This window comes from Brienomyrus brachyistius, chromosome 18 (genome assembly GCF_023856365.1).
Source record: "Brienomyrus brachyistius isolate T26 chromosome 18, BBRACH_0.4, whole genome shotgun sequence".
Lineage (NCBI taxonomy): Eukaryota > Metazoa > Chordata > Actinopteri > Osteoglossiformes > Mormyridae > Brienomyrus > Brienomyrus brachyistius.
In genome coordinates this window covers 2528205-2546076 of record NC_064550.1, presented here as the reverse complement: position 1 = coordinate 2546076, position 17872 = coordinate 2528205, and the positions used below count along the sequence as shown (strand labels likewise).

Below are 17872 nucleotides of genomic sequence, written 5' to 3'. Positions count from 1 at the left end.
GAATGTGAAACACCCACTGTTAACTCATCCAGTCATCACGCAGCCGCAACAGTTCTCGAGTTATTTTTTTAAAAAGAATGTCCAATTCTAGATAGTGTCACTATCGATCAATTAGCGACTTTCAAGGTTGTTATGCCGCGCCATTGTATATACAATGTAAAGGACGAAGATACTTCTTTCTTACAATTTACCCTGTGCAGGGTTCCAGGGGGCTGGAGCCGGGGCACCAGAAACGGAAGAATATTCATTCATCCCCCCCGCCTCCAGTAAATAAATCTTAGTATTTCAATTAATAAATTATTAGAGTTTAGCTAAAGAGAAATTTAAAGTTTAAGAAACCAGAATACCCAGCACAGCACCAGAAGAACTTGCAAACATACATATAATGGAGAAGGGATTCAAACCCACAACCCTGGTAATCTTTTCATACTTTATAAGAAAGCAAAGTTGCATCACAACAGAACACCCAACAATGAACAAAGGTTTTACAAGGGTTTGCATTTATTTATGTGTGTTCAGTATGGGGAGCTGTCAGTTTATTAAATAAATAAATCAGTGAGGTACAGCTTGAATAATAACCCCATCCATCAAAGGGAACATAAACATACACATAGGTATATATGCTATTTAGAAATGCAAGTTAGTCTAACTGATTGTATGAAACTTTAGATACCCTTGGTCAAGTTGAACAAATTGTCTAAGTAAAACAAAGCAAAGCAACCTATCATGAAGAACTTTTAATGCAGAGTTCCATTTTTCCAACTCTGCCCTGCATACCATGTTTTTGCAAGAAATGCTGCACTGTGGAAGAACGTATTTCTGTATTTCAACTAAATCTTTCAGTGGGTCTCCTGCACTGATATAGGAGTCTTAATCAATCTCCAAATGCTTCTATCAGAGATTCTTCTTCATATTCCAAATCTTTCCTTGACTTGAACAGTTCCCCTTCAATTTCTTTATTTTGGTCACTGAAATCCGCAAGCAGGGTGCATTTAGTTCTCTTTTTTATCCTGTCGCTGCTCTGTAAGAGTCAGTTATTTTTAATTTCAGATTCTCAGAAAGCTGCTGATAGGAGCCCATGATTGCCAGCCAAGTTTCTTTCTTTCTTTTTTTTTTTATCAAAAAGTGTTCATAAGATGTTATAAATCAACATGGTGTTTCTACCCACAGAATTGCCACTCACTGGGTTTTCACAGCTTTCTCCATAAACTCTAGAGGCTATTTGTGTGAAAATCCCCAGAGATCAGCAGCTTGTCAATCCACCCAATCTGGCACCACATACTATGTTTTTCCCCATTCAGACCTCCTGACCCGTATCTGCATGATATGGTGCATTGGGTTGTTGCTCATTAGATATTTGCAGGTGCACAGGTGTTCTTAATAAAGTGCATGTTTCTCTTTTCATGTATTCAAAGTCTGCATTTAAATCAATCTGTTTTTCTTTGTTGAAGTTTTTGGCAGAATAGCTTTAATGAGGGTAATGGGGACTTTCTTCTGTAAAATATGCATATTAAAATAGATAAATTCAGTGCCACACACACACATGTGCGCACACGCAACACAAACACAGGTTTGTAATTATATTTTTGTGGGGACTCTCCATTAATTTCTATTGGGAAAAACTGTAACCATAACCATAAGTTATAACCATAACCATAAGCCCTAACCATAACCATAAGTAACCAAGGTTGTGGGGACATTGTGTTCCTATAAGGTGAGGTATACCTGGACCACACATGCACACACACACACACACACACACACATACAAACACATACCATAGACATAACAACTGTCATAACTAATGACCAAAGAAGTTGAACCTTGCCCTCCTTCTCAGTGTCCCCCAGTGCACCCTTCAGTTCCCCAACTATTTCTCATTTTGCCAGGGGAGCCCAGCATTTCCTGTTTCCTGATTTTATTCAAGACCTTGTTTCATTCTGTAATTATCAACGACTAATGGCCATGAGTGAAGACGGGGACATAGACTGCCTGGTTAACTATGATCCCCACTGGATCTCACCACAGATCTGCTTATTACACCTAAAATTGCAGCTGCTAAACCAACCCACCTGTCAATCTTAGGTTTTGCCATCACTTGTAAACTGGATCCCAAGGTACTAAAACTCCTTCACTATGTGTAGATTCTCACCCTCATCTGAAAGGAGCAATTCACCACAGCTTTGAATCTGGACGTTCTGATTCTCTCCCCTTCTGCTCAGAAATTACATTTTGGAGGTACTAGTTGGATGATGTCAAAAGAACATGACCTGCAAATAACACACAAATGTGTCTGTGCTGGGGTCATAAGATGGCTCCACGTAGCCGTTCTAGGCTGAGCCAAGCTTACTTACACGGACGTTTTTTGTTTTTGCCTGTACCTTTCATTGGGCCTTTTGTTAAACCATACTTTGTTTGGCTTCCTTGGAGGTGTGTGTGTATGTGTGTCTGTGTGTCTGTGTGCGTGTGCAGAATTTGCATGCAGACTTCCTCCTGGTCCCCGCGGTTCTTTCCACAGACATTCAGTTAGGTGAACTGTGTCCCTGAATTGCCCACAGCGAGTGGGTGTGTGTGTACTGTAATGGACTGGCATCCTGCTTCGGTTGCTGCAGGCGTTTCTCCAAACTTTGACATTTATGCTTGAAGTTCCACTTGAATTGCGCTAAAAATCCAACCAACAGAGGCCGCTGTTAGCCACACTGCCGGCATCAATTATATAGTAATGAAGCTAGTATTTTTAATGTGTGTTTCTGCACAATTCTGCTGGTTGAGACAAAATGTAATTTGAAGATACATTTTAACTGGTTAAAACTGCATAATTTACAACATACGGCAGATTATTTAGAAGTTCAGTCCTCTTCTGATTTGCACACACTACCGTCACCCTTATGATGCAGCTTACATGACCACAGTTACCAGTCTAATGATTTGATAAAGATGCTTAAGAACTCATCCAAATACAAAGACTTTATATTTTGTAGCACTGTCTAGCATATCATCATCAGTAACAACAACCACAACGAGATTATTATTATTATTATTATTATTATTAGGGTAGATTCTGCGACAATTCATCATCATGATCATGATCATCATAAAATGTGATATCTTAAATATTTTAGCAATCATCTGTTATTGTAGTCTGTTCTTCGCGTAGAAGTCTTTTAGCCCAGGGAAATGTATTGCACCATTCTTGAAGTATACCACGACGGCTTGCGTGATGCTGCAGCGGTGGGGGAGTGGGGGGGGTGCGGGGGGCTCTCTACAGTAATACAACGAGGTTTGCTAGGTACTGAGCGAGAGAGTGAAATCGAGGGAGAGACAGCTTGCGCAAAAATGATAATAGTAATAAATAACCGCTTTTGCGCGCGTGCACTACGCCATCGTACGACAGGAAAAAATGATTTGATTCTGGCAGATTCGTTTGCTTTATTTGTCGTGTTGTGAACAAATGTGCGAACGCTTTTGCATCCATTTTAACGCCAAGTAAAACCAATTTCTCTAATCTGGTGTTTCAAAAGAGGGACATCGACCATGGCACTGGTAATGGAACCTATAAGTAAATGGACACCCAAACAAGTAATGGACTGGATAAAAGGTAATTGTTTTCTTGTTATGGATTATGGGACATATTTGGCTAAGTCCACGGAATTCTAAGTTATAAGTTCTCCGTTCCGAAAAAAGGTTATGAGCCTGACGTGTAAAATGACAACAATAATAATAATAAAAAAAAGAATTGCTATTATTATTAATATTATTATTAACATTATCATTGTAAATAATAATACTGTTGCATTAATGTGTGGGTTTGGTGCCTGTAGCTGTGAATCGCTTGCTATTTCAGAGAGCTGTACGCAGAATGTATAATCAGATGTGCCCTGTTTATTCAATGACCTGTTCCTTCTGAGACAGCTTGAGCATTTGGCCAGATGTGGTTACTTTTTGGTTAAACAATTATTTTGCTTGACAATTTGTTTTTATGTATGCCTGCATGCATATATCTACGTATGTACGCGAGCTCACTGACCCAATATACGAACTTAATATTGTAAGCTTTACGGAGGTTTCTTGCATCTCTGGTTCACCCAGTTACTTACCCGAGCTCATTCTCATTTTCCCTGCGTGTTTCCCCATAGCTTCCTCCTGTAACATAAATCCCCATTTGGCCCAAAATCGCACTAGTGGCGCCTTAATAAAATGGCCTTAAAGATAAAGCTTATAGATTTGTCCTGCATTTTCATTTGCGGCATCTGGACTCTGGACTTTTCCAGAATGGAAAGGTAAAATGCAAGTAAAGAGTACTATATGTGAGAGGAATGCAGTAATGGGAGATACTATATTACTGATCTGGGTACAGCTCACATTAGCGTCCACTATTACTGCTTCGGTTATGTCTCTATTCCATATTCCTGTATGTCTGTGCTATAGTCTGCTAAGCTGAACATCGTAACATAGAAAAAGAGACAAAATCACAGGTAAAACAATGAAATGGCAGTAATTCTTACAATTTGGTTGTAACAACAAACTTTACATCTGAGAATCCTTGAATGCATTTTAAGGCAGAAATATATCCCAAATAGTCTAAGCAAAAAAAATCATGCAAATGTGTCAAAGGGTAAAGTGGAATTCATATTTTATTAAAACAATTGCTGTAGAGGGATAATCACTATGGTTTACTTTGGCTTCTACTAGATGAATATTCTGTGGAGTTAATACAGGGAGATCATACACTGGGTTGCCAACTTTGGTCAGCTGGCTGGAGTAAGATTTTCAGTTAGAGACAAGTCTGCACACGCATGCACAACACATTTTCCTGTATATAACAGTTTTATTATCTTATAATCTGTAGGTTTCACAAACTACCCCAATACTTTTGATGTAGCTAATTCTGGGTTTATAATGGAATACAATAAAATTGCAATATGATTTCCTGCCTTAGTGTCTGAAAGCACAAATGTCATGCCAGATGCATGAGAGTCAGCAGCCCTGCATAACACACTTGTCGTAGCACCTGTAGTGGACATAAAAAGTTATCACCCCCCTTCGAAATGTTGACTATTTTTGCTCTGTAATCCAAAACACGCAACAACTGCAGTGGTCATGTTTATTTGGACACCATATCTTGCAATATCCAGCTGGATAAGGAACATACAATATCTGGAAGCAAAAAAAATAACAAGAACTATGGTTTGTTGTCATGGATCCGGGCGGGTTTCATACGATGGCAAGGCATGATGCAGGCAGAAATGGTGGATGACCCACTTGTGGTTTCATGAAACAAAGGTTTATTGAAATAAAAACTGAAAACACTATGAAAACCAAAACAGACCTTGAGGGGTCAGAACTAAAGGCATAAGCAAAAGCTAATTAACAGTAACAGGTTAAGGCAGGCAGGTTACAAACAACAGAACATTCAAAACTACACTGACATCAAACAAACAATGAACCACTGGGGACTGAACTAAGGCAGGAACTTAAATACAAAAACCTGGGTAATGACAAGCAGGAGTGAGACAGGCAATTAACCAATAGCGGAGGGTGCAGGACAACGAGCAATCAGGAAAACACATAAGGGCAGGCAACGGGTGAAGCTAATAATCTCAAAGGAACTAAACAAGGAAACTAAGAACTAACCAAGGAACAGGGAAACAGAATCTAACACTGGGGAATTACAAACAGGTAAAACACAAGCAGAGGTACAAGGAACAAAACCAAAGCCAAGTACAAATCACCAGACACAAGAACTAGAAAAAGTCACACAAATGAAACACTAGGGAACAAAATACAAAAACAAAGGAGGTGGGATTCAAACACACAACAAAGGGGTTCACAGTCAACCACATGCTCAACAGGCCAACACTACAGAATGACCGCATGTGGGGCAGGATGACCAGCAACGCCTGCTGGCCAAACGGGGAAGGGACACAGAGTGGAACAACAGGAGCTGGCTCTGACAGTTTGTATTAAAAAGGCATTCCATCAGGGTCAATATTGGAATTACAGCCTGGAGAAGTGGTTGCCAACACATCGACTGTGAGGTATTAGTAGCCTGCAAGGAAAAAATTAGTAGCTCACAGAGCAGTTATTAAAAATTGGATCACTTTTACTGTCTTCACCCCACACAGCTTGCTTGGATACATTTCTGCTGACTTTGCACATCTAGAAGAAGAAACATTTACGGGATCACATCTTTATAGGATTCCAGCTCAGTCAAACTGCTTGGTGACCATGATGAGCTTTCAACCCAGTTGGAGTTCCGGGCTCTAACAAGGTCACTCAAGGGCTCTTTCTGTCCTTCATGTACTGACAGTTTCTGTTGCAGTACTCTTTGGATCACCATCACGTTGAATGGTGAACCAGTTGCGCATCTTCAACTTCTTGGCTGAGGAAAACCAGTTTTCAAACCTGTTGGTATTTTGCACCATCCATCTTCCATTCTATCTTGCAGCCTCTGCGACAGAGGAAAGACCTCCGAAGTGCAATACTGACATTTCAGTACCTGAAATCTTTCAAAGGTGTCAGTAAACAAGCAAGAAAACTAGAAAGGTCACAGTTCATAGAATGACCACCTTGATTGTTTACAGAAACAGTGATTGACATTGTTGTCTAGTGGAGTTCATACACAGGCTTGTGGTATCACTGCAGAGGCACAGCTGTGACACACTTTGACAAACCACCACATGTCCAAAGATGAGCCAGTGAGGACTGGCAAGTTGATGGCAATTTCAGTCAAAGGAGTGTTTCTGGTTGAGCAATCGGGGAAAACAGACACAACTTATGTGCAACTGTTAATGGTTTTACCTCCACATGCAAGTTGTTGAACAAGATTCATACTGTACATAGCTAAAGCTACTGAAATTTATCAAAACACATAAAAAGCAAGCACATAAAAGAATCCCTTCAGTTACTTTGCTTTATCCCTTTTCACTTGATCTTTTAATTCTATGTTTGATTATACTACACCTGACAACGCACAATTGCACGTTCAGAGACAAACAAAATGTTGATTTTCCTCCGATGACAAAGTTTGATAAGGAACACTCACAGGTGCTTCCTAAGCTCCTGCTGATGCAGCCCACGTCTTACCATGGCATGCTGAGATCATGAAAGAAATAATCATTTCTCATCTGTTAACATGGATCTTAATTTGTCACATCACTGCATAAATGTCATAATTTGACATGAACTGGAATGCTCCACTATTTCGTGTGTGTGTGGGTGTATGTGGGTGGGGGGTTCTGTGTAATTCTACTCAAGGGGCATGGGTAGAATACACATGGAAATGTGGACACTGCGCAGGCGGGCACATTAACACGTAGAAGGTTCTTTATGATACGTTTATGGACTGACTGGCAGGGAGCAGGGAGGAGTCCCCAAGGCCTAGAGAGATAGAGAATTTGAATAAAAACTTCTGGTATTTCCATAGGAAACAGGTGCTAAACCAGTTGCATTTTTTTGCCCACTGGCTGCAGTAAGCACGTACCAGTTTATGGCCCAAAGCTTGTAGCCTGGTGTAGGTGTAGACTAAAGGCGTACTCTCATTTTGCCCGGTTGCCTTGTACGGTGCCTGAGCATGATGGCCACTTCTCTCTACCCCTCTGCTGGTCTGCGCTCACATAGCACTTAATGTTCCGGGCCTGAGCACGCGTTCGTCATCACCGTGCGACTTCTTGTGTTGGAGAAAACTTAGGAAGGAAAGTGCTATCGTTCAGCACAATGGAGTTTACGATTAACGCAGTGGTAATTTTGGCAATAATTTATTTAGCATTAGTCTTAGTCACTTACTGAAAATTTTAGTTGGATTGAAGTCACATTTTACTCTTTTGTTTCAGTTTTGTTTTAGTTAAGATTTAATCAGTGGAACTCAGGTTTAATTTTGGTCTAATTTTAATCAGTTTTCTCAGACAGGTTCATGATACTGAAATGGATTTTGCCGAAGGACATTTCTCCTGGCTGTATAAATTCCCTTCAGAAGCAAGCACACCTTATAAATAAGTGGCCAGTGCTCATACCCAGTGATGCTTAATTATCTAGACTGAGAATGTTACCATATTTTCATATATAAAAATGAATGTCTAAAGTTTGTTAGAAAAAACGCAATACAATCATATTTCCTTCACAGGTTGTATTTATTTTCTGCATACATCAACAACACATACTTGTACTTTTCCCTGTTTCATTTTTGTTGTTTGGCATCAGAACACCCAACAAATTTAACTGTGTGGCCATTATATGCTGTAATATTTTTTGTTATTAGAGCATCTAAACACCTATCAAACACCCATTTAACCGTGTGCAAAACCTGTCTTCACAATTTACAATAACCCTTCTTCAAAAACAGAAAGTACATAATACAGTGAAATTGCTGAAGCGACAAAAAAGAGGCATTAGTGTGGCATTTAGGACTAAACATTAAGCTTATGTGTCTTTCCTTCTGTGTACTAGATATAGTTTACTTATCTCAGTTTAGTTTCAGGAAGATACTTATCTCTAAGATGACTCTTGCACATGTATGTGTGTATCCCTGAACACTAAGAACAGTTTGTAAAGAAACAGACCTTTTTGGGCCGTTCTAAATATCTCCCTCGGGTTTTTCCTCACTCCCTGTCTTGCGCTGTGCTTGGCTGGGGCTCATCGCCGCACTCATTGCCAGTCACAGCACCTTTCACACATCCTGTTGCCTGTTTCTTGTACCAGTGTTTGTCGATTAGTTAATTGATTGTCTTATATCTGTTCCTTGTTTGCCACAGTTTTCTGTGTATTTAAGCGCCTGCCCTACTCTGCTCTTCAGTGAGTCATTTTTTTAAATATTGTAATATTTATTTATTTAAAAATGAGGTGACTGTTCTGTGTTAATGTTACTCTGCCTATTTGCTTAGTTCTGTTCCTGGTGTTACCCTACTTCCCACCTTTGTTACTTGTTAACTCTTGGTTTCCATATTTTCTTTTGACCCCTTGTCGTCCTGTTTCTTTGTGCATGTCCTCACTGTCCTTTGCTCCATGCCATGGATCTGTAACAGATTCTGGTTCAATAGAAGCCAGCTAAGAATACTATCACTCTAGAAAACCTCTCTTGGCAAGTAATACTAATATATATATAAAATACTAATATAAAATCCTGGAAGTGTTACTCCAAGTACTACCGAAAGAGGTAGGTTTTTAGTCGTCATCTGAAGGCACCCAATGGCTCAGCTGGTTGGACATCTAAGGGGAGTTCATTTCACCATATAGGTTCTGAAACAGAGAAGAGTCTAGAAGTCTTGCTTGTTCCTTGAAAGATTGTGGGACCAGTCAACCTGCTTATAAATTCATCAAGTATGAAACCTGGTGATTTAATGGTGCTGCACATGCAAAGATATCTAACAAGATATTTTTTGTGTGTTGCATTGAGGTGTTGCTGGATGCTCTCATGATCCCCAATGTCCAGCAAATACTGCACTTCTGCTGCAAACCAAATTGATCCCTTTGCCACCATGTGTATTAAATGTTTAATGCTACCCAATCTGTGCAGCCTTCCAGATCTGTTCCTTCTGGGTCCAGGCCATGTATAGTGTATATGCGTGTCCTAGTACCACCATTGATGTCATGTCTGTGCTTTGTGCTCATGCGTACCATCCCTGAGTCCAACTGAACTGTGCCCAGACCCACTGCATGGTTTAGTGCAGTGGTTCTCAAAGTCAGGCCTCGGGCCCCACTGCCCTGCTTTTTTTCCTGCTATCCCTGCCCCACACACAAGTCCCAGCTGTCTTTCAGCTTCTGATTGACTGAACACACCTGATCCAGGTAATCAGCAGTGTGTAGGGCAGGGATAGCTGGAAAACAAGCAGGGCAATGGGTTCCAAGGACCGGGTTTGAGAACCACTGGTTTAGTGGCGCGACCACACTAGATAAATGAACTACATTTTGGGTGTGAAAATGTGCTCTGGTGTGCTACAGATCACCTAGCCTGAGTGCAGCCAAAAACCTCGCTTTCCTGCGTTAGTGTGGATCTGTATCGTGGAATCTAATGTGGGCTGCAGCTGGCAGCCTGTCCTCGTAACCTTTTCTGTCCCATCCTCTGACCTGGTTGTGGACAGGAACAGCCTCTTACTTCATACTTCATTTTTATTTCCCTAGTATTTGCAAAGTACACCAATTATTCTGATACAGCTGAAACACCCACGTTTTAAAAGGCTGTTTTTTGAAAATCAGAATTATGCACACTTGACATGTGGTAAAGTGCAGGAGTTTCTGTTGGTGTCTCAGAAAACAGCATCAGCAACAGCAGAAAATGACAGACGCCAATGTACTTCAGCTGATATTCAGCATCTTGGAGGCAGACAACTAGTCTCCACCCCCATCGCAGGGTACACTCACACACCATTCACTCACACACCATTCACTCACACAGGCAATTTAGCAACTCCAATTAGCCTCTGCATGTCTTTGGACTGTGGGGGGAAACCGGAGTACCTGGAGGAAACCCCACAACGACATGGGGAGAACATGCAAACTCATGTGACCCAGGCAGACACTCGAACCCGGGTCCCAGAGGTGGGAGGCAACAGTGCTAACCACTGCACCACCATGCCGCCCCACTACTACCACTGCCACTACCACTACCACTACTACTACTCAGTGACGGATTATGGGTTGTGTGGGCCCCTGGGCAAAACGTTCGCGAGGGCCCCCCACCACCACCAGCACCACCACCACCAGTACCACAATTCAAGGGCCCTCAATTAATAGCACTTCGTGCTTTGGACCCTTAATGAGAAGAAGAACATGAAAAGGTCTGTGGCCTGTACTACGAAGCGGGGTTACTGGCTTATCAGGGTAACTTTTCGGATTTAAGGTAGTCTGGGCAAAATGTAAGTGAACGAATATGAAGTCCATTTAAACTGTGGTACCTTAAATCCGGCAAGTTACCCCGATAAGCCAGTAACCCTGCTTTGTAGTGCAGGCCACTGGACTTGGTATTTTGCCACAAACACTGATGAGCCTTGCAACAGACACATTCGACTGTATGGACTGGTTGATGATCCACGGCGCTCGTTATAATTATCATTATCCTCCAGACCAAATTAGAATCTCTCGCTCTCATTGCTGCCATGTTTAAGTTTTTCGCTGCTTTGATCATTTCAGCACAGAAGTGCACTGCATGTGTAATTCTTATGAATGTAGCTTTACTTTATGACTCTCTTTTAAACTAAGAAATAGCCATAAAGTATGAGAGTAGGAAGCAAATAGTTTTTGGCTGTATTAAGGTTTTAATTTATTGGGCAACTGAAAGCTGTACGAGGTCCAAAACGTTAATGTCACTGGAATGTGCTGAGTCCCGCATTTGGACCAGGAAGCTTCAACTGTATCTTTTCACCAGTTTCTGCTTTTGCCATTTCTTGTCCAGGACCCAGCCCTTGCAGTGTTTTTCATGTATTTCCCCTCATGCCGCTGCCATTTGTACCATTATCGTGTAAAGACCCTATTTCATATTCTCATCCCTATATCATCTGAGGCTCTTCATTATCCCAGCCAGAAGAAGGCTTAAAGGATTAAGCAGGCATCCGGGCTTCCACAAAATGTTAGAAACGTAGTAATACATTAATATCTACGACCTAATAGTAGCATGTGCACACGTTGCCTTCAGAAGAGCTTCACTCTGTCTTGAAGTATTAATCCTGAACTTTGTGAAGTGAGATAACCTCCAAAACATAATAAAACATCCCATTATTGAGGAATGGAGGTATAAATGAGTTTCTCAGTCTGTATTTAGGAACAACCATGGACATCCAGTGGTGTATCGTATGTGTCATCTCTGAATATTGCAGTAGTGGAACAGGATTGAGAACCACTGGTATATTGGAACATAACAAGGTAATGATGTTTGCACAATATGACACATCAAATAATTAATATGGCTTTTCAAACTGACCATGCTCAGCAAATCACTGGACCTGGTGACTCCAGGTATGGTTGTCTGTACCTTTATGGATCTCTCTCATCATGAGTGTTAAACAGACGCTGTGGGTTAAAGGCGTTCTTTGGCCTTTCAAGCATAAACCTGCATTAGCTTATCAGCCTATACTGCTCGTTTTCTGTTGCTTATGGGCAGCATGTCTTATGCCCTTTACACCAGGTTATGCATCTCTGCGTATTGACCTTGGATAAAACTGGTTTGTGAACATCAGCCCTGCCATAATTTCCAGTTTTGTAAAGCTTATAACATGCAGTTTTTTTGCCAATGCTGAGACACAAAGGTATGATTCAGTTTTGTGGTTATTCCGAAGCTGTTGTTTTGTACAGTTTAGCATTTGCCCTTTTTAGTATCTGCCTCTCTCTGTGGGTGAGCATTAACTTGTGATCACTGATCCTCTTTGAAAATGCAGAATGTCTGTGACTGGAATATGCTGTCCTGATTTTTGTGACCATTCCCCATAATAATAATTTTTCAGTTTGCTATGCTGTAACAGATTTATTTGGCACCCTCTAGATTTGTTTTTATGATCTGACTTCTCGAGAACAGTCACTATCCCCTCCCGAAGGTGACACTACACCCAGAAGGAGACGCAGTCCAAAGCTGACATCAACCACTTACAATGACTCAGGAGTATTACTCTGATCACAGTTCTTCTGGACCAGACCCACGGGTTTTCTCACTTTTTGTGAGACATTTTTCAGTCAGATATTAAATGTCCCTGTTGACAACAAATTAAACATTTACAATCCTCATTTCTAGTGGGTTATGCTTTGCTGGTAAACAAGCCTAGGATTGGGTTTTGGCCATTCACTACTTGGCTGTATATCAAATTTTGTTTTGTGCAGTGCTTCATCTGCTATTGAGAGTACTTTCTGTTCATTTATTCCCTGAACAGGGAATGCATATAGTTTTAGAAACAGTTTGCTGCTGGTACAATAACTCAAAAAGTAATTGATTTCTAAACTTTGCAGATATATTGTATCTGTGATGATCTGGAATATTGCATAGTGATAGCAATGGGAAGGGAAGCATTCGACACTTGATCCCAATACAACAATAATTTAAAAAGTACTTGTCAGATCTTTTTCTTTGTAATTACATTGTATGAGTAAAGATCTGGCCTGATAACATTATGAGACAAAAAGCACAACAATCGAAGCAATACCGCTGAGTGACAGCAAAGGGAAGGTGACTGCAGAAGATACTTTACCTTGTGAACTGGATAATCGTATTTGATCTTATGTTATTACTTTATTAACTCTATTACATCTTTGATGGATATTATTTTCACTTCACACAAACATTATATGAATGAAAATCTTCGCCTGAGTTCATTTCAAGACAAATCCCCTCAGAATTGAAGCAGAAATGCTTAGTGGCACTAACAGACAAAAAGGGTGACAGTACAGACCATCTTGTGAATACAGTAAATCTGAAAAGAACTGATGGATTTTTTAAAACTTCCCAGGATTAGATCCATAGTTCTGAAACTGTGTAGAGCAAGATGATTTTCTGAATATTCTAAAATTAATTTGATCATTTTTTTGTCGTCCCCACCTCTTCTCAGTCGGTAAATTTCATCAGTAGCAGTTTGGTAGCTGGTCGGTGAAGTTTATTCCTAGGGAAGTATAACTGTGTCACTTAGCCCTGGTACTAGTCAGTGGTGACACAGGCATAGATCTGGTAAACCTGATTACCTTGAGACAAGTCACACAAAGCTGGGCTTTTAATAGTTTTTTTTAGGAGAGTATAAGCTAAGATTTGGTGGTCTTATGGTAATATGGTACACTGCTCTATTTTCTTTCAATGAAACTTATTGTTGGCGAACCCTCCACCCCCCCACAGGGACTTCTTATTGGGGACCCCCGCCACCAACTTACTGGAATAGTGTTGCTTTTGAAAATATTGTATACCACAGTGTAGCATATGGATAGCCTGACTGTTTGAAAAAGCCAAGAGATACAGATAGGGAGTGTGAGAGAGAAGCGATTAGATTGCGGAGAAGAGGAGGTGGGACGTCCCGGAAAATACATTGCTGTCGTTCCAGCAACATCTGCTTCAGATGTACACCACTTCAATAAATGCAACTAAATGGTAATTGAAGGCTCCAAATAGCAACAGTTCTTCTAACTGTGCAAAAGTAGTCACTCTGCATGCCAAACACCATTTATCAAAAAGAACACCTGTCTCCCTTGCAAATTCCACATAAGTTTTACCCAGGAGTATGGCTCTGGCTTTGGCCTCTGCCCCTGGTCAAAGCATGCACCACTTTGCTGAATGTAACAACCTCAGTTTCCTTTTTCTTTCTAGCTGATGATATATAGCCTTATACAGCACAAACTTTTACAGTGTGATGTATTGAACGTTGTAAAAATCTGCAATCAAAAGAGTACATGGTTCCAGACAGTTGCAATCCCTACAAGCAGAGTTACACAGAACATAAACATTTCTTTTCCTTTTGGCAAAAGATCCCCTCAGCTATCTATTGGTCATTAGTAATTACTCCACATTATTCACTTCTAGTGCCACCCAGAGTGGAGCAATTGTCATTCTCCCAAAAGATCACAGCACGTCAAACGGAAAATGAGACAATCAACATAATTCACTTGAGTTCTTTGAGGAAGCTACAAGAGAAAATGATCACAAAAAGGCCTATGACGTGATCTACTTAGATTTCCAGAAGGCCTTTAATATTGTCTCCCACAAATGGCTCTTGCTTAAGCTCAAAGCTGTAGGGATTTTAGGAACTGTAGTAGTTTTGATCGAAAACTGGTTAACAGACAGAAAGCAATGAATGGTTATAAGCCTGCGTTCATAGTGGGGTACCGCAGGGTTCAATTTTAGGACCACTATTGTTCCTAATTTACATTAATGATATTGACACTAATGCATACAGTAAACTGGTTAAGTTTGCAGACGACACAAAGGTGGGTGGAGTAGCAGATACTGATCTAGCAATACAGAGGCTACAACAGGATCTTGATTTAATTAACGACTGGGCTGATACCTGGCAGATCAAATTTAACATAGATAAATGTAAGGCAATCCATGCAGGGACCAGAAATATAAAGTACAGATATTTTATGGGTTCCACTGAAATAAAGGTAGCTGACTATGAGAGAGACCTTGGAGTATGTTGATGCTACCATGTCCCACTTTCGCCAGTGTGGGGAAGCAATAAAAAAGGCCAATAGGATGTTGGGTTACATCTCTAGGTGTGTGGAGCTCAAGGGAGGTGATGCTACGATTATATAATTTCTTGGTAAGACCCCACGTAGAATATTGTGTGCAGGTTTGGTCACCATACCTTAAAAAGAAGATCTGGAAAAGGTGCAACGCAGGGCAACAAGAATGATTCCTGGTCTTAGAGGAATGTCTTATGAGGAGAGGTTAGCTGAGCTGAATCTGTTCAGCCTCGAGCAAAGGACACTAAGGGGGGACGTGATCCAGGTATATATGATTCTAATAAGTCTGGATGCTGTTCAGCCAAATGGCTCTTTCAGTATTAGTTTAAATACTAGAACTCGTGGTCATAAGTGGAAATTAGTGGGAGAATATTTTTAAATGAATTTGAAGAAGCACTTCTTTACACAGCGTGTAGTTAGAGTATGAAATAGTTTTCCTGCTAGTATAGCGCAAGCTATAACCTTGGGTTCCTTTAAATCAGAGCTAGATAAGATTTTAACAACTCTGAGTTATTAGTTAAGTCCTTGTAGGGGGCGAATGGCCTCCTCTCGTTTGTAAATTACTTATATTCTTATGTTAACATAGCAATTATCATGTGAGGCAGTGAACCCAGACTGGGTCTTAACAGTTGGCAGTGACATTCGTGGTCCAAGCGGGACAATGATATTGTGTCAGATGGTAGGGTGAAGAGGGAAGGCAAGAAGCTCGTGCAACAGTGGGGCATGACAAAGGAGGATAAATAGGGACGATCTACAGGGCAGCTCACAAAAATAAGGTTTATTAATAAAAACGGAACACAAAGGGGAAAAACACAAAATAAAGGGACCCCGTGAAAAGTAATTATACCGTCAAAGGTAAAAAATGGTGCTTTTTGTTCTGACTGTGTCCTACATTTTTTCTCCCTAGAGAGGAAGGAACATAGTCCTCAGGGTGAAAAATGATTTTCCAGTTCCAAGAAATATTATACATGCATAGTGCCAATCAAAGATTTGATTACACCTGCTGGAAACCATAATTGTATGTACTTTAATCTCTATATGGCTTTTTACCAACAGGAGTGGAATTAAAATTTGACAAAATTAGGAATATTTTGGCTTAATCACAATATAATTCATACCATTAACCAAGTAGGATGCAGCACCATGGTCTAAGGTTGCTTTGCTGATGAGAGGACTGGTGATCTTTACCAAATACATCGTAATCGAAATTTAAGCACATTTAAAAGGCTCCCCTTTGCATCAGGATAACAATGACGAAAAACACACCTCAGAATCTGCCAAGAACCATCTGGTGAAGATGTCTCCAAACCTCAATCCCATAGGAGGTGTTTGGAAGAGACCCAGAAGTACTCTGTATCTCTAGGAACTGCTGCAGAAGAGTTGGAGGACATGCGGAGTGATTTCCTCGTGAAACTGGTTACCTGGAAGCTCGTTGTTGTGAAGTCATTATCAACACAATCAGTGGCAGTTTTGAGGCATCCAAGATTTAGAGATAATTTATACAAACACATACACACACACACACACGCACAATCCTTAGTGCAAACCTAGTGAGCACTCAACCAATACAAGAAACCAAACCACAGGTGCTTAATTTAAAATTCACTGACACGTCCAATCAGATTTCTGCGACAGGCAGTTGCCGTAAATTGCAGAGTGCGCTGCATGCTTGATTATAGTGCTAATTTAAACCTATATTTAATATTCGGTCCTGACTGAGCTGGCAGGGTCAAAATCGGGTCACGATGAAAAAAGCCTGAGAATCACTATGCTTGAACACCCACAGCCTCCTTGTGTCTGAGCCCCTACCCTTTGTCACCTTTCTCCCCCCTCATGAGTGGCCCTGAGTACAGTTACAGCTTAGGTAGGAATACTATTCTCCTAATTAAAATTTTTTAAGAACAATGCGCTTGGCCCTTTTCCTCCTGTCTCCCCAGGCTTGGACGACTGCCTTCAGCAGTACATCAAGAACTTTGAGAGGGAACAGATCAGTGGGGAAGAGCTGCTGCACATCACCCACCAGGAGCTGGAAGAGCTCGGTGTCACCCGCATCGGGCACCAGGAGCTCATCCTGGAGTCTGTGGATTTGCTGTGTGCTCTGGTGAGTAGCTCACAGCTATAGCCGCATTGTCACCCCGAGTTCCAAAGGTGTTTCAAGAACTTGCACGCCGTACGTTTCTTTTATGGCAGTTTTTTGCAAAGCTGGGAAGCCACTGTCTTCTGATGCACGTGGCCTGTAGATTTCCCTGCGGCGCCCTTTCCAGCGACTGCTTGCCAGAGCTTCTGTATCGCCAAAGCATAAAAGACAAGTGGCTTTACATACCTAGCATAATGTGAAACTTGACTTTTATATCTCCCTTCAGTTTCTTTAAGGCCCCTTACACTACATGCTCAGGTAAATATTTGTTTCCAAACTATTTCTGGTCATCACAAGAGATTGACTACATTAAAAAAAATATATTACACAAAATAGATATTATGTTAATGGGAAAGTTGTCACACATGCCTTAACAGTCACTCATTCAACTATTCTATTTAAAATTCTTCACTTGCATTTTTTCCACCTGTTCTACGGACATGTTTTTCTTATCTTAAAAGAGAAAATTGCTCTTTCTGAATATTCCTTTGTGTTTTATGCTTGCTTTCAGTTCTCTTTATTATGAAAAAGATTTGACCATTAATGGTTATATTCCTGTATGTGCATGAACTGGGGGAAGAGCATTGAATTCAA

At 40.7% G+C, this 17872-nt stretch overlaps 1 protein-coding gene across 1 annotated transcript in view; it reads left to right on the top strand.

Moving 5' to 3' along the window:
* The first annotated feature begins 3298 nt into the window (after positions 1-3298).
* The window catches only part of LOC125712928 (connector enhancer of kinase suppressor of ras 2-like), a 43223-nt gene continuing 28649 nt past the window's right edge, over positions 3299-17872 (top strand). Inside the window, exons 1-2 of the mRNA XM_048983527.1 lie at positions 3299-3598; positions 17079-17242. Of these exons, the coding sequence (XP_048839484.1) occupies positions 3535-3598; positions 17079-17242 (228 nt within the window). The 5' untranslated portion in view covers positions 3299-3534. The remainder of the gene's footprint in view (positions 3599-17078; positions 17243-17872) is intronic.